The following is a 24,554-nucleotide window of genomic DNA, read 5'->3' on the forward strand; positions in this document are numbered from 1 at the left end:
ATGATCGCTGAGGTCTTGTTGTAGGTAGTCGAGGCTATCACCGAAGCTAGCTTGCACTCCCTCCATTTCCTTAACACGTTGCCCCAGTGCCTGGTTGTCACTGATAAGTCTTTCCACCGAGATGCTTAGAGAGTTCATCTTAAGTTCCATCATGGCTTGAATTCTGTCGAATACTTTCTCCAGTTCCCCAGTAAACCATATCGGCGGTGTTTCATCGTTAGCTTCGACGTTAGCTGCATTAGCTTCCCCGTTAGCCGGTGCGTTAGCTCCTTGCGGTCTCACGCTAGCACTATTGCTAACGCCGGGCGATGTCACCGTCTTCCTGCTCGGTTCGGTCCTTTTGGGTGGCATTTCTTTGTTGGTTATGTGCTTAATAAGCGTGGGTTGACATAAACTGAAGTTAGGCGGAGTATGTTCGATACATCAGGTTTTTCAGGATTTTTGTGTAGGAGCCTGTTCCACTATGTCCTTCCTCTACGCCGCCATCTTTTACAACCGGTTTCTTTGCTTTTGCAATTAAAAGCGAACACTCAAAGGAGGCTTCGGTAGCCTTCTGTAAATCACTGCCACCCCTGCTCCACGCTACTCTAACATCAACGGGCTTGTTCGCCTTGAGAGACTGTTCTTTCCTCCGAAAAAAGTCTGGATCCTTCCCAACGGTTTCTGGGTGCTTAGACGCCTGATGTCTCTTCAGCTTGCTGGGCTTCAGGCTCGAGTTTGCCAACTTTTCTCCACAAATCACACACTCGGGTCGTTTGTCTGGTCCCTCAGTGAAGCCCATGGTGATGTAATTTTCGCGATTGCTGTAGGTCCTAACTTTTTTTGCAGATGAGCTGCCGTCATTTCCTTTTCGTTTGTCACACATTTTCGCCTCTGGCGGCTGACTGCAGACGAGCCGAGAAAGTTAACTAGTGTGCTAGGCTAGCTACGGCAAGTGATACAGTCAACTGATTCGCGTTTTAGCGGCTACCCGGTAGCCTACTGTTAACGTTCAAAAATCATGTCTAGATGTTTATTTATTTATCTTTATTTTTTATTGTAGTGGAGAGACTATTCATGCTTCTGATGATAAAAATATGCTAATTAAATATTTCTCTAAAAAAAAAAAAAAAAACTCAAATCATCTGTGGTCTGGCGGACCCCCTGCGCCCCCTGGCGGACCCCCGGTTGGGAATCACTGTCTTAGAGCGGTGGCGCAGTAGGAACAAAGATGGCTAGACCCTGCCGGCGCTGAAAGCGTTAATGTAGGCTATATTAGGCAGCACATATAAATTAATAACTAACTTATTTAATTAATAATTAACATAAATAGCATGGTAATAATACGTAGGTTATTGATCAATGAATGTATTGATAAATAATGTTCCTATACTACAATGCAACCAGACATTGACATGCTGTAATGTTTGACTGAATAACAAGCCACAATCATCTTACCTTTGACGTTCAAATCTGGAGAGGAATATTTCCAAATGATCTGCGATGTAAAATGTAAATTGAGAGGAATCATTTCCTAAATGTCTAAGTCAAAATCCCAACAACAGAAGGGCTGAAATAGTCTCAGTCAGGGACCGAAACTAGAGAGCGCCACCCGCCATTTGCGCTCAGTTTTTACGTTTGGCGCCTCCCACTGAGAGGTCTGACAAGGTCTATGTACTATAGAGGTCTGGCAATCAAATAGTCATGTGAAAACCGAAAATCATGATCCAATTCTTTAGCGGAGTTCTCACTCGCTGTCTCAGCACAGACATGCAGCGCACCGCGCACCGCTGCTGCTGCTGCTGCTGCTGCTCCCCACCTGTTTCTGTATGCCTGCATGTAAACAGAGGCTATTGCCTCCGAGTCACCGTGACGTTAGTCTAGTCAGTGTGGGACCTTCGTGAGATAACGTTAGCTACCGTTACAAAATGACCCAGTCAACTATTCACTTAGTTTAATACATGAGGCATTGTGTAACGTTATCCAGCCGGCTAGCTACTGATAGCTCCAGACATCAACAAATCCTCCAGCAATAGTCCAGTGCATAATACCTCCGTTGGCTAGGTAGCTCACTAGTCACTACGAAATGTCGCAGTAAACTAAATAGTTCACTGAGGCGTTGTCCCAACGCCATCCAGCAGTAGCTACAGATAGCTCCTGGCATCAATGTCCTACAACAACAACATGCGTATTCGAGTCCCTGGCTTACATCGCATGAGGGCTGCTGAATAGGGTCCAGGTGCAGCGCAGGAGAATCCTTTCATGCTGAATGTAGAGTTTAGGTCCAGGTGCAGCGCCGGAGAATCCTTGCTGGAGCTGGAGGCCACTCGAGTATACACACAGACAGTGGAGCTGTTTGCAGACAGCGAGGTGGCGATGTATCGCAGATAACACAATCACAAGTATGATTATATAATATATATATTTTATTAAAAAAAAATTATATAAAATAATAATTTTTTTTTATCAAAAAAAATTTGGCAGGTAAGAAATATGCTTGGCGGGTAGATTCTTCCCATCTACCCGCCACTGGCCGGTGAGTCAAAAAGTTAATTTCGCTCCCTGGTCTCAGTGGCAGCATTTGAGCTGTTGTTGTCACCCTATTGTGTTCAAAAGGTGTACCATAAAACTCTACAGAACTGTGTGTCACTGTCAGCCAATGCTGGGAATTAATTTCAAAATATTTCCTGTTTCCTGATGTGAAACATCTCCACTGTTCCTACATCTGTTCCTACATCTCCTGTTCCTACATACAGTATCCACTGTTCCTACTGTACATCTGTTCCTACATCTCCACTATTCCTACACCTGTTCCTACATCTCCACTGTTCCTACTGTACATCTGTTCCTACATCTCCACTGTTCCTACATCTTCACTGTTCCTACATCTTCACTATTCCTACTGTACACCTGTTCCTACATCTTCACTGTTCTGAACTTCCTACATCTCCACTGTTCCTACATCTTCACTATTCCTACTGTACACCTGTTCCTACATCTTCACTGTTCCGAACTTCCTACATCTTCACTGTTCCTACATCTTCACTGTTCCTACATCTTCACTGTTCCTACATCTTCACTGTTCCTACATCTCCACTGTTCCTACATCTCCACTGTTCCTACATCTTCACTGTTCCTACATCTCCACTGTTCCTACTGTACACCTGTTCCTACATCTCCACTGTTCCTACACCTGATCCTGAATCTCCACTGTTCCTACATCTACACTAAACCAAATAGACCATCAATCATATGATCTAGGATCAGCTCTTTCCCACGAGCATGAAGTGCATTTAATATCACACCTCCTAAACCACCTCAAGGTAAATCTATACTGGACTGTGATATAACAAAATCTTCAGACATTCAGGTAGACATCCCCTGTTCCCTCTTCATGCTTTTAAAACTAGAGTGGCATACCTTTAAAACTAGAGTGGAATATGTCTTGCATTAGCAGGTGTGCATGTGATTTATTCCATCAATCAAAGTCCTTTGGAACGCTTTGTATGATGCTTGTCCTCTTTGCACCGTAAATGAGGACTGTTTTCACCTGACCTACTTTACATCAGGAGGAGAGAAGAGACCAGATCCATGTGGGATTTTGTCTTTTTGTAACCAGAGGAGTTGGACACTTTCTCCTTAGTTCATTCTTTCTGGAGCAGTAACACTATAGCACTCACTGTGTGTTGCATAGTAGCAGAGTATCTGGGGAAATGTGTGTGTGTGTGTGTGTGTGTGTGTGTGTGTGTGTGTGTGTGTGTGTGTGTGTGTGTGTGTGTGTGTGTGTGTGTGTGTGTGTGTGTGTGTGTGTGTGTGTGTGTGTGTGTGTGTGTGTGTGTGTGTGTGTGTGTGTGTGTGTGTGTGTGTGTGTGTGTGTGTGTGTGTGTGTGTGTGTGTGTGTGTGTGTGTGTGTGTGTGTGTGTGTGTGTGTGTGTGTGTGTGTGTGTGTGTGTGTGTGTGTGTGTGTGTGTGTGTGTGTGTGTGTGTGTGTGTGTGTGTGTGTGTGTGTGTGTGTGTGTGTGTGTGTGTGTGTGTGTGTGTGTGTGTGTGTGTGTGCGTGCGTGCGTGCGTGCGTGCGTGCGTGCTTTCAACTAGAGTTGGTAGGCCTGCAACGTAGCAGCCGCTCCGATGCACACAGAAAAGCATGCAGCATGGTCGCCACAGGGAGCTCTGCACTTTTTCCTGGCTTTCAACTGAATCTTACCCTCTCCCCCCCCCCCCCTCTCTCTCTCTCTCTCTCTCTCTCTCTCTCTCTCTCTCTCTCTCTCTCTCTCTCTCTCTCTCTCTCTCTCTCTCTCGTGCTACCCCCTCCCTCCAGCCAGTCAGTTTGTACTACCATGTTATGTCTTTGTGAGTCCCATCTCCTGTCTCTATACACATGGCACCGTGAGGACAGTTCTACCACCGCAGTGTGATTACTATTCCTGTCACTCCTCACCTCAGTTCGCCCCTGCCTGCAGAGTGCACATATCCTCCATCACTCCATCATCCTCTCCCTCTAGTCCCATCTCTGTGTCACACTCTCTCTCTCTCTCTCTCTCTCTCTCTCTCTCTCTCTCTCTCTCTCTCTCTCTCTCTCTCTCTCCCCCTCTCTCCTTTTTTCTCCCATTTCCCCCAGTTTTCCCTCCCGCAGCAGTTGATTATTTAAACCCTTAAAAGGAGATGTTCTCCTAAGCCGCTATTGTAATTGAATTAGGGCACATATGGCTCACAGCTTCATGCCTCGGTAAAAAAAGCCCAGAAAGAAAATACAGATCTGATTTGTCCTAGCAGGCTGGTCGGAAGCAGTCGGCCACCTCGGGGAAACTAGAGCAGCATTTTTCAAAGGGAGGTGCGTGTACCCCTAGGGGTATGTGGGAGTACTGCAAGGGGTACGTGAGAACCTAAAAAAGGTTTAAACCATTTTAAAAAGCTTTTTATCACAGATCCACAACCGCGATTACTATAAAGGCCCATACACTGATCTTGCAAAATGAACAACATCACCCTTTCTGCACAACATAGAATATGATGCTATTGCCCATGTCGGTAAAGAATTTCTACACGCTATATATTTGTCATTATGAGCAGTGTAGCTCGTAGCTCTGTCTGTTTACGTGATTTGTTCTCAAGGGAGAGAGAAAGAAAAAGGTCTAGGTGGATTAAAGGAGGTTAGGGTTATGTAGCCGTAATGAGAGGGGAGGTGAAGAAACTAAACAAGTCGGTCAAGGGGAGGGGGCTGGCAGTAGGAGCCAAAAAAAATAAAGTGAGAACTGCTGAACTAGAGGACTGCACTGGGAGTAAACATCTGGTTGACATTAGCACTGTGTCGCTTGTCTCTCTCGTCCGCAGCCAAAAAAAAGCTTAATTTCAATGTTAACCTGTTCCTACATCTTCACTGGTTTATGGTCTATTATTTAGGTGTAATAATAGACCATAAAATCTGTTGGAAACCTCACATAAAACATGTCCAATCTAAACTCTCACGAAGCATTTCAGTCATGAGTAAAGTAAAGCACATCCTGGATAGAAAATCACTCTACATTCTCTACTGTTCACTAGTTTTACCATATTTAAATTACTGTGCTGAAGTCTGGGGAAACAATTATAAGTCTACACTACAACCACTTTTTATACTCCAAAAAAGGGCCATAAGGATAGTTCACATTGCAGGTTATCGTGATCACACTAACATATTGTTTCTGGAGTCAAAGACATTGAAGTTAAATGATCTTGTGGAATTTAAAACGGCACAATTAATGTATAAAGCAAAAAGTCATGCACTTCCAAGAAACATTCAAGAATTGTTCTTTGATAGGGAGGGGGGTTATAATCTGAGGGGAGAACACAATTTAAAGGTGCTAAACGTACGCACTACCATGAGAAAACACTGCATCTCAATATGTGGAGTGAAACTGTGGAACAGTCTTAATGTGGTGTTAAAGCAATGTCCAAACATGAGACAATTCAAACTGATGTATAAGGAAATTATGTTCACAAGGTACAGGGATGAAGAAGGGACTTGATATTCACAGGTGTTTACATTTTTATTTTGTTTCTATTTTATTTTATTTTATACATATATAGTTTTTTTTTTTTGTTTTGCATATATATATATATTTTTTTTTTTTTTTTTTTTTTATGTTTAAAATAGTACACTCATTTGAGTAGTGGAAAAGGGGTAGGATTAAATAAGTGTATACTTCTTCCTACTCCTTTTCGAACATGCAGATTGAGTTGTTTTTCTTTTTTGTTATTGTTTGTTGTATTCATTGCATGTTCGAAATAAAGACTTCAAATCAAATCAAATCAATGTGTTGTTGATGTTGTGGTGAACCCATTTCACCCATAGCCATGTGTCACTGGGGGCAATAAGGGTTTAAGACGAGAATGGGATTCATTTGACAAATTAATAATGACATAAACCGTCAGAATAGCCTACAAATAAAACAGTTGAGTGAATTCAAATACTTCCTCATAGTAGCAACAACTCGTAGATGTTTTTGATTCGACTTGTTAATAACATTGCATAAGAGAAATTATTAGCATAACATTTTCTACATTTAGAAATCTGGTGTAATTGATGGGCTTTGGGATCCTATATGTTTAATATATAGTGTCTGGCCTTGCTGTAACTCAATAACTCATCCCTATGGCTCTGATCTTGTTTTTCCACATCTCTGACTAAAAAATAAGAATACCTTCCCATATCTTGAATCTGAAGCTGAAAGTGCAAGATAGAAAGGGAAAAGAAGAGGAAGTAAGAGAGTACTACCCAGACAGAAAGGCAGGCAGGCAGGCAGGCAGGTAGGCAGGCAGACAGAGGGACCTGAGGGCAAGGGGTGGGTGGGGGCACTCTGGTTCAGTCAGTTTGCTGACTGGCTTCCTCCTGTGTCAGCTCAGAGGCCTGGGAGCAGGCGGGCAGACATTCCTCTCTCTGATTGCAGCTGATGAAACACTCATGTGCCCCCTGTCTTCTCAGCACCTGGCGTCAGATCCAGGCCAGAGCAGCACGCTGTGTTGTTTATTCAAACCAGTCAGGAGGACAGGGAAAAACCCAGGAATCCATTTGGGTGGAATCAATATGATAAAAGAGTTCCCACTTGATTAAACCCCATGGGTGTTTCTTCTCCTTTTCCTTCCAGTGATCAGGGCAAAGGTGGTTGGAGGTGAGGAGGTAGACTCTGGCAACGACGTCTATGGCAATCCCATCAAACGTATCAAGTACGACATCAAGCAGGTCAAGGTAAATCATCCTATTCTTCATTATCTTATACAATTATATACATTTTATATACTGTATTTTGGAAATGGAAAATTACTTTTTCATAATCAGCTAATATTAACCTCTTAAAATTACGACGGCCCGCCATCGCACGTCGCAAGACATTTACAGCCGTCTGTCGGTGTCACGTTGTGTTATTGTCTCTCAACCAACACATCGGTTGAAAGCTAAAGTGGCCACTGTTTGATTGACACACGTCTTGACCTATTACATGCTTCCAATCTCGGGTTATAAGACCAAACAGCCAACGATAACCAGTTTAGAAAAAGTGACCATCTCAGGTTTCGCCTCTTAATTACTCTAAATCACCACTGATGCTGAAAAGTATTGTGTGTAGCCAATGAAATTCTGAAAAGAATTACATCTTACTTGAGTTGGTTTTCTGAGACCGAGAAGTGGTAAAAGCGGTAAAAGCAAAAGAATGAACGTGCAAGTTGCGCTAAACTGTTGTTATCGCTTCTTTTTTTGTGTATGTTTGAGAAGGGGGTGAGAAGGGGTGGGGGTGGTGTAAGTGGAAAGAGATTAGTGGGGGAGGGGGAGAGGGGACTGAGCATTGTTATCAATTTTGGACATGTTCTATGACTACAAGCTATGGCCCCAGTGTTTTCAGCTAATAACTATAGAGCAGGGCTCTACGCTAACCTTTTCCCCAAGGAGCACATGTGCTCCTAAATGAATTGATTCAGGAGCACACAAAGAAATTTAGGAGCACAGTGAACAATTTTCAAGTAACACAGAGTTTATTAACAAATGATTTATTGCATGCATATTGTACTGTGTGTGCGTGCGTGTGCATACTAAGGGACACACATCTGTGCAATAGCACATACCACCAAAATCACACCTACTAGACGCAAAGGATATCGGTTGTCAAGCTGCTTTTGTATGTTGTAGTGTTGTCACGATACCAACATTTTGACTTCGATACAGATAGGAAAGGCAATGGAATATATTATTAGATGACAGAACATGGAAAATTCTTTATATAATTCTTTAATTCATTATAATTTAAACACTATTGAAACGTAAATATAATTTTTTTTTTAATTTTTTTTTTTTTTAATTATTATTATATTTTTTGGCAGGCAAGGGTTGGTTTGGAGGGGGTCAGGCACGAATTTTGAATTTAATGAACCTGTACGTGCAATTTCCTGCAATATAGAGCCTTCAATCTTGACCAATAAAGCTGCTCTTTTCACTATAAAACTCAGTTAACCATAACGTAGTTATGGTTAGATTTATATATTGGGGGGGGATATATCATATTTTTCATATAATCAAAAAGTGGTGGAGCAAGATCATACCTTTGCTCCCCCAAGTTCAATAGTGGGAGAGCAGAGATGCTCCGAATGCTCTTATGGCCAGGCGTCTATGATTCACTGATACAAAGTAAAATAGTGCAGTGCAATAAAATAGTTAGTAAAATAGAATAAAATAATGCAATAGTGCATTGCAATAAAATAGTTATCATCGTATTTTTTCGGGAGGCCGGTAAGGAGTGCATTACAGTAGTCGAGTTGGCTTGAGATAAAGGCATGGATCTGGTTTTCAGCGTCCTTTTGATTTATAAATGGCCGTACTTTAGCTATGTTTCTAAGGTGGAAGAATTAAGTTTTTGTCAACTTGTTGATTGTGATTTAAAGCTTAGGTCTGAGTCTACCATAACACCAAGACTTAACTCACTCAAATACAGTTAGCAGCTGGATAGACCACAGATGGAAATGAGCTTCTGCTAAATCTGGTGCAAACATATTTTCATGTAACAATGATGAATTGTAAAAAAAAAATAAAAATAAATGTTTTAAATTTTTTTTAATTTTTTTTTAAAATAGATTCTGGGCTTTTCAGAATACATCCAGGGCTTGAGCCCAGGTAGCCACCCCCTAGCTCCGCCCCTGGCGAGGATGCCAAGCATGTTAGACCATTGGACCCATTGCTCGCAGAGATTTTGTTGCACATAGAAACAGCGTGACTCGCGAGATGAGTTGTTACAGAGCTGTTGAACGCAGGGCTGAATAGCTAGATGTCATAGCTTCTAAAATTGAAGGTCCGTGGACTCCGTGCTGCTCTGTGTCTAATATGAAATGACAATTGCCCGTTGACACAGCCACTACGCAAAACTATTACTCGCACACTGTGCTCCTAAATTATTTTTCACGTTCGCACAAATCTATTTTTAGGGGCAAATGCGAGTGAAATGCTCGCACTGTAGAGCCCTGTAGAGTAGATAGATCTGTAGGCATCTGCAAGACAATTCAGACAAATTCTTTTATTTATTTTTTGTTCAAACCTTTGTAACTCTATGACATTAAAACTCAGAGTGATTCTTCAATTCAGAGTGTTTCCTTTCAAAAGTGGCCAGATTTGTGCATCTGCTACAAATGGTTCCTGAATAGCGTCCAATTTACTTTCTGTATGCAATCGACAGGCGTTTTATGCTAAATTTGCAGGACTGTTAAGCGGTTAGGGAAATATTTATCTTCTGATTGGTGTCCTCTGTTTATGTCAAAGGTTGTTTGCCAAATAACAGTTATGTTAAGTGTGTTAAGTCATGGTAGCTTGATGGCTCAAACGCACAACACAGGAGGCAAAATAGCACAACACAGGAGGCAAAATACTGTTTAACCCCGTAGGGCGTTTATTACTCTGTAGATGGGGGGGGGGGGAATAAAACAGGTATGCCTGGCGGGCTGATGGTAGTGACTGGTGGGGGGTCGCTGGAGGTAGTGGCTGTGGTGGACACAGAGAAAAAAAATAAGTCTATGTAAATAAATCACGAGAGAATTGTACACAGGAAACACAATATCAAAAATACGAACACACATGATATGACAGACAGCATAATGTGTAAAAATGTAGAGGATACTTGCCAGGCCATTCTTAGGGAAGATCTGACACTGAATGAATGGAGAACCATGCTTCTTGTAGGCAGAGGGGTAGAGTGGGAGCAGGTGTGGAGGTGAAGCCGTAACAATGTGCTCTGTTAGGGCGGCTACGTGGCGTAGTGGGCAAGGCGCTCGCCACGAAATCTGGAGACGCTGGGCTCGCCTGTTCGAACCCAGCGCTCCACATTTGCTTTCAGTTTAGCTGGTCGTCCGTACTAATACACATTGGCCATATTAGGGGGTGGGAAACTGATGGGTGGGGATCGGGCGTTGTGGACAGCGACTCCTACAGGTCGGTTGGTGCGCCTGCGCAGTAGAATCAGGAAGTGTCGGGGGCAGCGTGAGCCTCCCACGCGTTACTCCTCGCCACTGAGAGATCGAGCTGCGCAGGTGAAAAGATGCGACTGCTGTTACCTCAAGTACCGGAGGGGACTTGTGCTATGTATGACTTAGTCCACATTGCAGCCGGCTTGTGGGAGGCAAGAAACAGCGTTCGTGACAGGGGAGGGTTGAATTGGATGATACGAAATTGGGATGGGAGAAAATATAGAAAATGGGAGAAAAAGTGGATAAAAAAAAACCAATGTGCTCTGTTATAAGCAGTGTTGGGACTAACGAAGTTACTTTTGGCGATAACTAGTACTCTAACGCATTACTTTTGAAATTCAGTAACGCTGTAGCGTTACTGAATGGTTCGTTACTGGGTTATTTGCGTTATATATTGATTGATAGCGAGCGGTAGTGATTATTATTATTATTGTTATTATTATTATTATTATTATTATTATTGTTATTATTATTATTATTATTATTATTATTATTATTATTATTATTATTATTATTATTATTATTATTATTATTATTATTATTATTATTATCCTCATATCCTGTCTGCCTGCGGGGAAAACGCTATGCTGGGGGCGTGTTTTGTTTACTATTCCTGATCCTGACTGATAATGGCAGCGCCCAGCTACTCGCGTATTTCTCTTTTGTCGAGCGAAAAAGAAAATAATGTTTTAGTTATGTCATTTGTGTTTTGGCTCAAAGATACTGGAGTCTAACGTTAACTACCAGGACTCATCCAAATCCACTCGCCACCCGCGTAGAATGATACGAGGCGACACACAGCAAATGGGACGGAATTTTTTTTCCAACTACTTGGAGAGAGAATATACAGTACAACATGGAAATGAGATAAAGAAAATGTTTAAGGGGCTGCTGGACTAACGTTACATCTCGACAGACACTGGTGAGGTGAGTGCAGTGATGTGAATGTAAATGAATGGAAACTCAAGTTGATCAACGGATTTTGACTACAAATCTGCCAGGGAATCTCATCAATACTAATCAAACAATATAAATATAGTCCTTTCATGCACAATTGATATCCTAACTATTCTAACGTTGCAATGCACGATTGATATCTTAAACAACGTTGCAAGACGGTTATAATGAAACGCTCCGGCGGCGGCGACAGATATCAAGGCTGTTCCTTCAAGCACTTATTTTCACCTAGAACCTAGAACCTATAACGTGCATGCGCTCAACCTAAACGTGCAAGCGCTCAACCTAAACGTGCCTGCGCTCAACCTCCCCGAGCAATTAGGCACGGTGCATTTCTTATTACATCAGGGCATTTGTGTTTGTGTCAGATTTGTGTTTGTATCTAGACCACATTGCTTAGCAGAGTTCAGTGATGTGAATGGAAACTGTCAAGTTGATCAACCGATTTTGAGTATCTGTATCTGCATGGGAGCAATCTTTTTTTTCTTCTTCAAGTAACTAAATAGTTACTTTTCACAGTAACGCATTACTTTTGGGTGTAAGTAACTAGTAAAGTAACAGAGTTACTTTTGAAATGAGTAACTAGTAAAGTAACTGAGTTACTATTTTTCAGTAACTAGCACAACACTGGTTATAAGTCACGATGACTCTGTACTAGGGTTGCAAATTGTAACCACGTTCCTTACTCGATCATTGATAATGTTAAAAATACCAAATTTACCAAACAATAACAAATGTATTTGTTTCCTCAATCAAAAGTTTTATTTCAGCAACATATTGCATTCTCACTACATTGCATGGCATATGAAACATATAGAAATGTAGAGGCCTAGACATACAGTATTAAAACACATCTGTGTCAACTTTAAGCGGGCGAGCTGCATATGTCACTGTATTTAACAAAACATTTTTTTTCTTTTGATCCACTTTTTCTCCTTATTTTTCTATTTTTTCTCCCATCCCAATTTTGTATTTCCAATTCTTCCCTCCCCTGTCTTGAACGTTGCTAGACTATGCCTCCCACTGGTCGGCTACACGAGGAGGCAGCCTGTTGCATATTTTCACCGCAACAGCTCGAACTCTCGGTGGCGAGGAGTAACGCGTGGGAGGCTCACGCTGCCCCCGATACTTACTGTTTCCGCCGTACCGGCGTCACCCAACCGACCTGTAGGAGTCGCTGTCCACAACGTCCAATCCCCACCCACCGGCTTTCCCACCCTCTAACACCGCCAATTGTGTTAGTATGACGGCCGGCCAAGCCGGTAGCAACGCCGAGAGCTGGGCTCGATACCAGCATCTCCTGCGTTAGTGGCGAGCGCCTTTGCCCACTGCGCCACTCAGCCGCCCTAACAAAATATATATATTTTTTAATTATTATTATTTATTATTAGTAGATTTTTTTATTTTTTTTTTACTACCGGGCAGTCCGGAAGAGAGAGAGAAAGAGAGAGGAAGAATGGGAGACAGAGCGGGGGGAAGACATTCGGCAAAGTATGCCGGGTCCGGGAATCGAACCCGGGTCGGCCGCTTTGCGACGCAGCGCGTTACATGGTTCGCCACTTGGGCGCCCACAAAACATTTTTTTTTTTTAATCTACTTTTTCTCCCATTTTCTATTTTTCTCCCATCCCAATTTCGTATTGTCCAATTCAACCCTCCCCTGTCTCGAACGCTGTTAGGCCATGCCTCCCACAAGCCGGCTGCAATGTGGACGAAGCCTTACATCACGTGTCCCCTCCGGTACTCGAGGAAGCAGCCGTCGCATCTTTTCACCTGCACAGCGCGATCTCTCAGCGTCGGGGGTCTGCGTGGGAGGGACGCATTTCTACCAAAGGTAGCCGCATTTCTGGCAGACGCTCTCTGATTGGCCGCCACCAGTTTCTACACTGGTTAAGCTTAGGCAATCTTCGAAGTTGGTTAAGGTTAGGCAAGTTCTTTTGACGGTTAAGCTTAGGCACTCTTTCGAAGTTGGTTAAGGTTAGAGTTTGTCTTAGAGCAGGGGTGGCCAACCTTTTTTGAACCAAGATCTACTTTTTTATTTACCACCTAGCCCGAGAGCTACCAGCCAAAATTGTATATTGTAAGCCGTCATTTGAGGCTTTATAAAAGCAGCATAATGAACACAAATCTGTCAGTGCCGAGTCCGACCTCATCTTAAATAACAAACAGCATTGCTTGTTGTAGTTAACAAGGAGAGGAAGAGTTGATTTAGCAAAAAAAAAAAAAATTTAATCAAATTTTATTAATCAAGATCTACTTGAAATCAGCCCGCGATCTACTAGGCGAGTCAATATATGGTTTAACCCCAAAGAAATGTATACAAAAGGTTTTTCAATGGATTCTGGTAGTATTTCGACCCCTCCGAAAGCCGTCATTTCCCAGATGGCGCCGGGGCGATTAAAATGGTCTCAAAGTAAATCTCAAATTAAGAAAATGGTGCAAAGGATTTCTCAACTGATTCTGGTACCTCTGGGCATGCTCACTAACATACTAAAAATCTAGGAAAATATACCTTCCAGAAAGGCTTCATTTTCAAGATGGCGTCCAAAATTGTGGCTGGCCAAGCTTAAAATGGCTATATATATGTCAATATAAAAATTATATAAATGATTTTGTCATTTGATTTTGGTACCCCAAGTACCCCTAGACATACTTAGGAACATACTAAAGTTTTAGGGAAATACACCTTCCGAAGAGGCTTAATTTTCAAAATGGTGTCCAAAATGACGACTGGGAGCTTAGAATGCCTGTATCTCAAATGGGAAAACATTTCTAAAGGATTTATAAACTGATTCTGGCACCTCTATACATTAATAACGAGCAACATATCTAGCTAAATATATCTGCTAGGAATGCATCATTTGCATCATCAAAATGGCTGCCTGTAGCTTATTTTGGCTCAAATTAAAATTGGTTATTATATTCAACCTAGAAAGCTGGCTTTGGTGTTGAACACAAAATAAATGACCCACTTATTGTGGTCTTTAGGCCTACTCATCATCATCTTCAGGATCCTCTGGGAGAAACTTGTTATGTGGATTGTCACATTCATGAAGTTGACATGGTCCACAGACAGTAGTACAAGGTAGTCCATATTTTCTGCATGAGCAGCGAAGTGTCTTGCAGGCAGTGGTACAGTTACAATGAATGACCTTCAAGAGACTGTCTGGAGCAGCATTCATTGTTGACATGAGTGGGACAAATCTATTGTCCTGCAGGTTCCAGCCCCAGTCTAGAGCATCTATACCATCATCTGTTCCCATCCAGACCATGACCTGGTAGTATGCTCTACGACAGTGGAATTTGGTAGCAGATTCAGTTGGTGGTAGACGTTCAGGCGTTACCGTTGATGAAGCTGAGACAACCTTCTTGCTGAAAATGTTATATCTCATTTTTGCAAGCGAATCTGTGCACTTTCCACCAAAAAAGACAGCCATTGCTTGGCACCCAAGGTCATCGATCACATCTGTTGTCTGGTTTGGTACAGTGAATGCATTGGCACAAGCCTGAAGGACAGGATCCCCTTTTACAAGTTTTTGGAATGCTGTCTTTTTGCCAACTCCGAAGATCCGGGAAGTTGTGTCACAGCCAGTCACAGCATGGATGAACAGCAACTGAGAACACACATCCTGTCCGAGTACTTCTTTCAAATGGTTTATGGCGTACACTTTAAAACTGCCATCAGCTTTCGACTTGTCTGATCTGAAATAAAGGCCCTTGCTATCTCTCTGTGCATAGTAAAGAAGTAAGACGAGGAGATCAGTATCTTCTCCAATCAGCGTCGTGGTGTGAAGAAGAGATGATCCCACTGCGGCCCTTACTATGTCTACATCAGCATCTCCAAGTGAATTGACCACAGTGCAATCCCGTTCTTTCAGTTCATCACTTATCATGTGGATCAGTTTCTGTTTATTCAGATCTCTTGACAGGAACTCCTCCTTCTTACCTGAGAACTCTGTCTCAGCAGTGAAGTTGACAATGGGATGAATATTGTTTCCTCTTCTTTGATGTGTGTTGTCTTTAATGGATGGCCCATCCTCATAGCCATCAAACACAATGGTTGTAGCTGAGCCATAATGTTGGATGGTGAAGTCTGCATATGACTGTGCAATTTTACCATAGCTTTGTCCGTGCTTCCATTGTATTCGGTGAAGGAGTGAACCACCATCAAGAACATAATGCTCCGTTTCTGGTACAGAATCTAGGATTGCATCACTTGCATGATCACAGATCGCGTGCGCTAGTTGTGGTTTATCAGCTTTGCGGAAGACGTTTCCGGCTTCAAAGAGGGCAGGAGGGAAAGGACTGAGTTCGTAACGTATAACCTCCTCCAATGACAGCTCTCCAGTTCGGGAGACAATAAGGAAACGTTGAAAAAGAAGTGCAGAATCAATGATTCGATCAGGAGCAACCTTGATAGACGATTTTTGTCCAAGGGTTATGGCTTTATCCTTTCTACTAAATGAAAATGTGAATGCCGGCTGTCCGATCATTTTGTGCATGATGTTGCGTCCAACAGAGTCATAATCATGCACGTTCACTCCATCCTCAGCGACAACACCTGTAACAACATTCCTTAAAGAAGAGTCTGGAGAGAAAGGTGAACATATAGCAAGTTTTGAAGTGATCTTCTCCAGGTCAGCAGCATCCCTTTTCATCCTTGCCTCTGTTGAATCCTTGTGCTGTTCTGATGTTGTGTATGTCTGGTTTGAGAACTCCTGCATTGCGGTGTTATACTCTGATGTTATGCCCTTTGACATTGTCCAAAGGGATCTCTGATTGTCGGTCATTCCACTTCCATGTGTCATCCCTCCTGTAGTCTTCAATGACCTCATCAATGTTGTTTCGATTACAAGATCTGAGCTGAGGCCTGCCCATGATTGGCTGCTGCGACGGATAACATGAAAACCCTTTTCAAATTGTCTGAAGACATCTGGGTGGTTGATGTGAAGCTGACTCATCTCTTGACAATAAAAGTGTGCCGATTTCAAGTAATTGTAATGCCCAGCCGCAGCGAATATCGGCATGCATTCAGAAACAGCGCGTAGGTGCAAAAGCCAGGAACCTGTGCGATCTGCTGTTATCAGTGACCTAGCAACTTCTAACATGTGTTGGTAATTTAGCCACAACTGACCAGGCCACGTGAGCGGATCGGCGCGGCCGAGAAATCCGCTCTTCGCTCTTTAAAGCTTGGTCCGCTCCGCTAATCGCTCATGTTGAGCCCGCCCCCAAGTCGCTCTCCGCTCGCTCCCCGCTCACCTTGAATCGAGCGCTCCCCGCTCCCCGCGCCAGATCGCTCGGCAGTTTTTTTTTTTTTTTTTTTGAGCATGGTGTAAATTAGCTCAAACTACAACAGTCTACACCCCCTGGGCCCCTTAACAATTGTTTGTATTGAGCCGCATTGTAATTGTACCCATTCTGCAATGTTAAATAACATTGTTTATCCATTCACTAGCTCTATTAAGCGATGATAGGCTAGCCGAGCCACAATGCTATGGTCGCTGCCATTAACGTTAGCATGTAAGCTAACGACAACAACAATGGCGTCGATACTTTTTCTAACAGGAGTGAGTGAAGGAGGAGGAGTGAAGCCTAAACCGGATATCACAGGTTCACCCTTCTCATTGGTTGAAAATGGCCTTCATGTTTGTACATCGCCATCTGTTGCTTTGGCATTGTACTGCATGTATATTACATCAACAGTGTTAAACCACTGTGAGCGGCCTGGAGTGGATTGGAGCAAAGGAGAACTCTCGCTCCGGACGTCGCGCCGACTCATTTTAAAACCCACTCCTCGCTCACGTCAAAACCGGCCGCTCCGCGCCCCGCGCCGCTCACGCTCCGATCCGCTCACATGCACTGCAACTGACTAGTTTTGGATCTAGCACACAGTTCCATCTTCCTTTTTCCCAGCTCTTCATTTATTGTAATGATGGTCTCTGATGTGAACACTGTTTCCAATGGCATTTCACCCTTAACTATTGAGGTATACATTGCTTCAGACTGTTCAACCATTGCTGCAAATTCATGACTATCATCTACCATTTCTGATATTATCATGCGGTTAAGACATTTGTCAACCAGAAGATGGCCACGGAATGCTCTCTGAAGTGATTTGCCTGTCATCATATGGGCTACTGAGTTCTCCCCATAGACTACCCCTAGAATGTCCTTAAGTCCTGTACCGTCCATCAGTGTACCAATTGCTCCTAGCAAATTCATAAATGTGTGAAATCCTCCTAGGAGCAGGACAAAGGACTTGAGGTGACTGCACTGTGGTGAATCTAGGATTATCTCTGCTGCTTTCCAATATAGGGGTTGGTCAAATGTAACTACTGGAGCAAGGTGGTGTTTGGATGCCAGACCACAAATGAACTCCAGTGTTGACAGAATGCATGTTTTGTCTCCGGAGTACATGTCTATCATTGGTAAGTATCTCACTGAAGACTGCCCTGGATGTTCATCTCCCTTATGAATAATGTGCATCATCCCCTGCCAACCAGGTGCAGGCTGTTTGAAATTGAACGATAACTCCCAAAGCAGATCAACCATCTTGTTACATTCTGCGAGTCTTGGAAGTTCTTTAAATGTGGTGTCTCTGCAAAAGTGTTTGGCAAAGTGATAATCTATTATCACAACTTTTGACCTCTGCACAAGATTCAGTTCATTAATTCTGAACCTCGGAATCCTTTGGTCTGTCTTCTGTCCTGGTGTCAAGGCAGCCCATGAAATGTCCCTTTCCCATCAATTGTTAGAATATTATGATCTACATTGTCTGCAGCAAATAAGACGGTCGTGTTCAACACATCAATATCCTTACCAAGCATGTTTGGTGCAGTACAATTTGCAGCATTCATTTCAAACCTCTGCAGTTCTTTTTTTCTATTGAGATATATAGCCATTTTAAGCTTGGTCTGCCGCCATTTTGGACGCCATCTTGAAAATTAAGCCTTTCTGGAAGGTGTATTTTCCTAGATTTTTAGTATGTTAGTGAACATGCCCAGAGGTACCAGAATCAGTTGAGACCATGCACCATATTCTCAATTTGAGATATAGCCATTTTAATATCTCCACCGCCATCTGGGACGCCATCTTGGAAATGGCGGCTTTCGGGGGGGGTCGATTTTGGTCGACTTTTAGTATGTTATTTAGCACGCCCAATACTATCGGAATCCATCGAAAAACCTTTTGTATCAATTTTTTTGGGTTAAGTGCTTTTTTTTCATAGATTGACTCGCCTATACCTGTCGATCGCGATCGACTGGTTGGGCACCACTGTCTTAGAGCATAGCGATAGAACGGCAGGTAGTTTGCAGGCTGTTTGACGTGGAAATGGGCAAAGACACAGCTCGTCACGCTATTGGGCGCACACGCACATGTCACATGACCAGAATCGTCTGCCAGAAATGCGGCTACGGAAAGTATAGACGCGGGAGGGACACGCCGCCCCCGTCGCTTCCTGATTCTGCTGCGCAGGCGCACCAACCGACCTGTAGGAGTCGCTGTCCACAACGTCCGATCCCCACCCATCAGCTTCCCACCCCCTAATACTGCCAATTGTATTAGTATGAACGACCAGCCAAGCTGATAGCAATGCGGAGAGCTGGGCTCGAACCCAGCGTCTCCTGCATTGGTGGCGAGTGCCTTGCCCACTACACCACCTAGCCGCCCCCCACAAAACATTTTTAAACACAGTTTTATATTAACCTCTTAAGCCCGAGCCCTATTTTCTGAAAATCCGCCTAAAAATAGATACATAAGTAAATGGAAGATTGCTCCACTTCTACAAGGTCCATTTGCATGTTCTTGGTATCTAGGGACATCTATGGATCTCAAGGAATGTATCCCCAGTGTCATACATATTGTGTCTGTTACTAGGCTTGAGTAAAACTGTGATGAACCAAAGGAGAATATACATTTTTTTTTCTTTTTTCATCTTTGACGGTCAATTAATAACACCATGCTAAAAATGACCAGACATGAGACATTGAGCTCATTCAACACCTTCTTGAGATCACGTGAGATCAAATCTAGGCAAATGAATAAAGGGAAGATGATTAAACAGGAGATTTTGTAGAGACAGTACAGAATTCTGCCATCCGGACACATGCTATTTGAAATATGATTATAGGATATGGAATATCAGGCCTATAAATGACCTTATTATGGCCAAGTCGCACATCTATGGATTGGGCCAAATCTCCCCTTTCCAATGGCAGAGTTCAATTTGGATTTAGTATCACCAGGCGTGATTCACAAACCATCAATGAAAACTACTGTAAGTACAGTTACTTTTTTATAATGTACATTTCTCCGCCATTTTTCATCAGATTGCAACGCCGTTTTTTGCTAGACGTTCACAGAAAGGTAGAGAAACAAACTGCGTTCTGTTTTATGGCAATAACGTTCCATTTTGTGGGAGATAATCCCGAAAAATAAGAGAAATAAAAAAGTTAATCCAGAAGTCACATGATTGACAGGGGCTGGCATGAGCTACAGTAGGAAGTGTAGTTTATTTTTATTCGAAAGCCCATCGAAAGTCCTGGGTCTCCTCTCCTCATAGGACTACAAACAAAATGGCGGCATTATTTCCTAGTGTTAATTCTTTATTTTTTTATCTACTTTTTCTCCTATTTTTCTGTATATATTTTTTTTATCCCAATTTAGTCATTATGCCAATTCCCCCCTCCCCTTCCTGGTCGTTGCGCGCATTCGCCCCCTACTTGCCGGTCTAGGGAGCCCTGAAGTCTTATCAGATGCTTCCTCCGATACATAGGAGACAGCCAGCAGCCTCTTTTCACCTGACAGCGCGGACTCTCATTGGTGAGGTGTAATGCGTGGGAGGATCACACTATCCTCACCAGTTCCTTCCCTTGCTGTGCAGGCGCCCTGACCGACCTGTAGGAGTCGCTGTTTATAACGACCAGGATACCACCCACCGGCTTCCCACCCGCTGACACTGCCAATTGTGTCAGTATGACGACCAGCCAAGCCGGAGGCACCGCTGACAGCCGGATTCGATACCAGTGTCTCTGCGGTGGTAGACAGATGCTTAGTCCGCTGCGCTACCCGGCCGCACCCTAGTGTTAATTCTTGTCTTTTTCCGACTAGATTTCTATAACTCATATTTCACTAATACTAGTTTTGACAGGGTTAGGGTTTTTACTCTTGGCTACATTTGGAATAAAAATAAAATAAAACGCAACATTAATTCATACACGTGGTGCAGTGGGCAAGGCGCTCACCTCGAATGCTGGAGACGCTGGGTTCGATCCCAGCGCTCCACATTGCTTTCAGTTTAGCTGGTCGTCCGTACTAATACACATTGGCAGTATTAGGGGGTGGGAAACTGATGGGTGGGGATCGGGCGTTGTGGACAGCGACTCCTACAGGTCGGTTGGTGCGCCTGCGCCGTAGAATCAGGAAGCGATGGGGGCGGCGCCCCTCCAAAGCGCAGACCCCTGACGCTGAAAGATCGCGCCGCGCAGGTGAAAAGATGCGACTGCTGCTACCTCGGGTATCGGAGGGGACTCGTGCTATGTATGGCTTAGTCCACATTGCAGCCGGCTTGTGGGAGGCAAGAAACAGGAGAGGGTTGAATTGGACGATACGAAATTGGGATGGGAGAAAAATAGAAAAAGTGGATAAAAGAAAAACATTAATTCATACATTCTGTAGAGATGGATCTATGGCGTGATGTCATTGTGGGTCCGGTACCAGACCCCTCAGGCTTATGAGGTTAACTTAATAAATAAACAAAAACAAAAAATCTACTTATGTCGATGAAAATGTCCAATAGGCCTAACTAAATAACAGATTACGCACATACAACGCTGAAAACAACCAACTGTACTAATGAAGCAACAAAAGTATTTTTAATGAGGCTATTATTATTATTATTATTATTATTATTATTATTATTATTATTATTATTATTATTATTATTATTATTATTATTATTATTATTATTATTATTATTATTATTATTATTTTGCAACAAGATAGCCTACATAGAACATAAATAGCCTGTCTCAGACTGACTCATATGGTCCCGATTTATTTGTTCTGAGGAAAATCAGCATATCAATATGGTCGGTGTCAGACGGGAGAGAGCATGCAGCCTGGTCACAATCAGTCCAAAAACACAGATGTCGCGGGTATACAGAGGTACTGGCGTGCCAGCTTTGCCAGCCTGGGGAATCTCCCGCATTGACTTTCCGCCAGTCAGTCGGATTTTTATCCAGGGATGGGGAATAGCTTCTTTTAACTGTTACGCAAGGTTGATTGAATTGATTGATTGATTGATTGATTGATTGATTGATTGATTGATTGATTGAAAACTTTATTAACAGATTGCAGAATGAGTACAATACAGTACGGCTCAATACACACAATTGTTTGGTTCCCCATTTTCAATTCATCATGACATTTATGACATACACGACATACAGATATACAGTACTGTTACATCCAGACATTTATGACATACAAGATATACCAATATACAGTACTGTTTAAGAGACAGAGATCATGAGGGCGGCTAGGTGGTGTAGTGGTCTAAGGCACTCGCCACCAGTGTGGAGACGCTAGGATTCGCGTGTTCGAATCCAGCTCTCCACATTGTTTTTCAGTTTGGCTGGTCGTCCGCAGTAATACACATTGGCCGTATTACGGGGAGGGAAAACTGAAGGGTGGGGATCGAACGTTGTGAACAAGCGACTCCTACAAGTCGGTTGGTGCGCCTGCGCAGTAGAATCAGGAAGTGTCGGGGGCAGCGTGAGCCTCCCACGCGTTACTCCTCGACACTGAGAGATCGAGCTGCGCAGGTGAAAAGATGCGACTGCTGTTACCTCAAGTACCGGAGGGGACTTGTGCTATGTATGACTTAGTCCACATTGCAGCCGGCTTGTGGGAGGCAAGAAACAGCGTTCGTGACAGGGGAGGGTTGAATTGGATGATACGAAATTGGGATGGGAGAAAATATAGAAAAATGGGAGAAAAAGTGGATCAAAAAAAAAAAGAGACAGAGATCATAAAAGAAAATATATACATTCGAGGGGGAAGAAACTGTACATTGGAGGGGGTTTCGAATTGCAGCCTCCCGTAGGTGCTCTTATTTTACGGCTGTGGGTAGGGCGTTCCACATTGTTGTGGCATAATTGCGAAATGTGTTTAGTCCCTTGTTTGAGCCGAATCTGGGTTGAACATGATTTGTGGAACTCCCTCTGGTGTTGTGGAATTCACTGGTATGACATATACATGGGTATCTTAGTGGTGTAGTGTATCTTGTAGACCATTGCATTGGTGGTCTGCATTGGTGGTCTGCCATATTAGCAACACTGCAGTGGCGACTCTCCGGTCCTCGTGATGTAGTGGCAAGTGATGGTAACATAGCTTTCGGTTGTCAGGTCAGTCCAGCTGTCTGCCGTCAATGCAACCTTGACGAGCAGCGGTAATGTTAGCTAGCTGCGCAAGCAACTCTGAACTTCGCATCGATGTAGCTCTTCTCGGTGCATGAGGTGGTTGTGCCTCAGGATGGGATATGGTACGCTGGCTCAAGCAGGTGTATAATTTGCCAAAATCCTTTGCCGTCAACCATACCGATCATGTTTTCGCTAAATGCGCAGACTGACTTGGGTTATTTTTTCGGCCCGTTGTGGGTCGCAGCTCAAAATCAACGCTTCTCTTTGCCTGCTTAATTTAGCAAGTTGCTGTTGCTTTTTCCCTCGCTTATTTTCCAGACACAGAGGTGGTTGCCTCCTCGTCAGTTATATTGCGGCCTCTATCTGTTCATTGAAACCTGCTTTGAAAATACACCATTCTACTGATGTAATGCTACAATGTAATAAGAGACAGACAACATTGTAACATATCATTGTTTGATAGTAGATCGAGTAAATGTTTAACGATCAATCAATCGATCTTCAATTAATTGTTAACATCCCTACTCTGTACTTTTGTTTGTCATAAGATATAAAAGACAGCATAAAACCCCATCGCCTTGAAGTTGATCAATAGACAGCTGGTGTCTGGTTTTTATTGATCCATTATTATTATGAATAAATATTTCACGCTTGGTATAAAATGACTGTGCCTGGCTATTTCGTGTCAGAAATACAAGGGTTACTGACATTTGAATACCACAATATTAATATTAATTATCCACAATCAGGTATCATGTCTGAGTTTGTCAGAGGGTTTATTACCATGTTCTCTCTCTCTCTCTCTCTCTCTCTCTCTCTCTCTCTCTCTCTCTCTCTCTCTCTCTCTCTGACAGATGTTTAAAGGTCCCACCCAGGACGTTGATGCTATTTACACTGCACCCACCTCTGCGGTGTGTGGAGTGACTCTGGAGACCAATGGCAAGAAAGAGTATCTCTTCACAGGTACAGTTTTGATTACATTACGACCATCTGCACCGGTATAGACCGGATGATCTATAGTAGGGATGTCCCGATCGCATTTTTTTGCTCCCGATCCGATCCTGATCATGTGATTTTGAGTATCTGTCGATACTGATCTTTCCCGATCCGATCTTTCACATTAGTAACCAATTTGCGCGGCGGCTCGCATTACATTCACCATACGAGAAATATTCAAAGTTTCAATCTGTTTGCACATTTAGGATACATTCACAGTGTTCGACTTACATAATGATTTGCTCCATTTTGGTCTGTAACACCGACGAATAATCCTCACAAAGCGAATGTTGACGTTATCCAGGTGAACGTTCTTCATTCAAGCGAGGCATTCAAAACAGCTGTTTGGCAGAGCACCAGCCGTCCCCCATTCCTCTAGTCACATAACGTTGAACGCACACGGAATGTCCGCCTTGCAAACATTGCAACTGGCTATTGGACTGGCTTCGGTTTCAATTTTAAAATGCTTCCAAACTTCTGACATTTTGTCTAGCTGCTCAGGTGTACGAGTTATCAGGTGGACATAACCTGCCGGTCTTTCGGGAGCGTTGGGGAGCGGACACGTTGTGAGCTTGTAGGTCTGCTATTTTCGGCACACGTCACTGTCGTGCGATGGTGTAAATCAAAGGAAATGCGTTTGTTTTGGCAAATTCTTCTGCTCTGTGTGACAATAAATAAATGAAATATGTAATTTAAAACCAAAACTAAGGCCTCAGTATGAGTT

The 24,554-nt window shown here is 43.1% G+C and overlaps 1 protein-coding gene across 1 annotated transcript in view; it reads left to right on the plus strand.

The window, feature by feature from the left end:
- LOC311240242 (metalloproteinase inhibitor 2-like) overlaps window positions 1–24,554 on the plus strand; it is a 90,688-nt gene that overhangs the window by 49,620 nt on the left and 16,514 nt on the right. The window contains exons 2-3 of the mRNA XM_084328791.1: window positions 7,104–7,204; window positions 23,689–23,797. Of these exons, the coding sequence (XP_084184917.1) occupies window positions 7,104–7,204; window positions 23,689–23,797 (210 nt within the window). The remainder of the gene's footprint in view (window positions 1–7,103; window positions 7,205–23,688; window positions 23,798–24,554) is intronic.

The sequence above is a fragment of the Notolepis coatsorum genome, assembly GCF_963971535.1.
Source record: "Notolepis coatsorum genome assembly, chromosome: 14".
NCBI lineage: Eukaryota > Metazoa > Chordata > Actinopteri > Aulopiformes > Paralepididae > Notolepis > Notolepis coatsorum.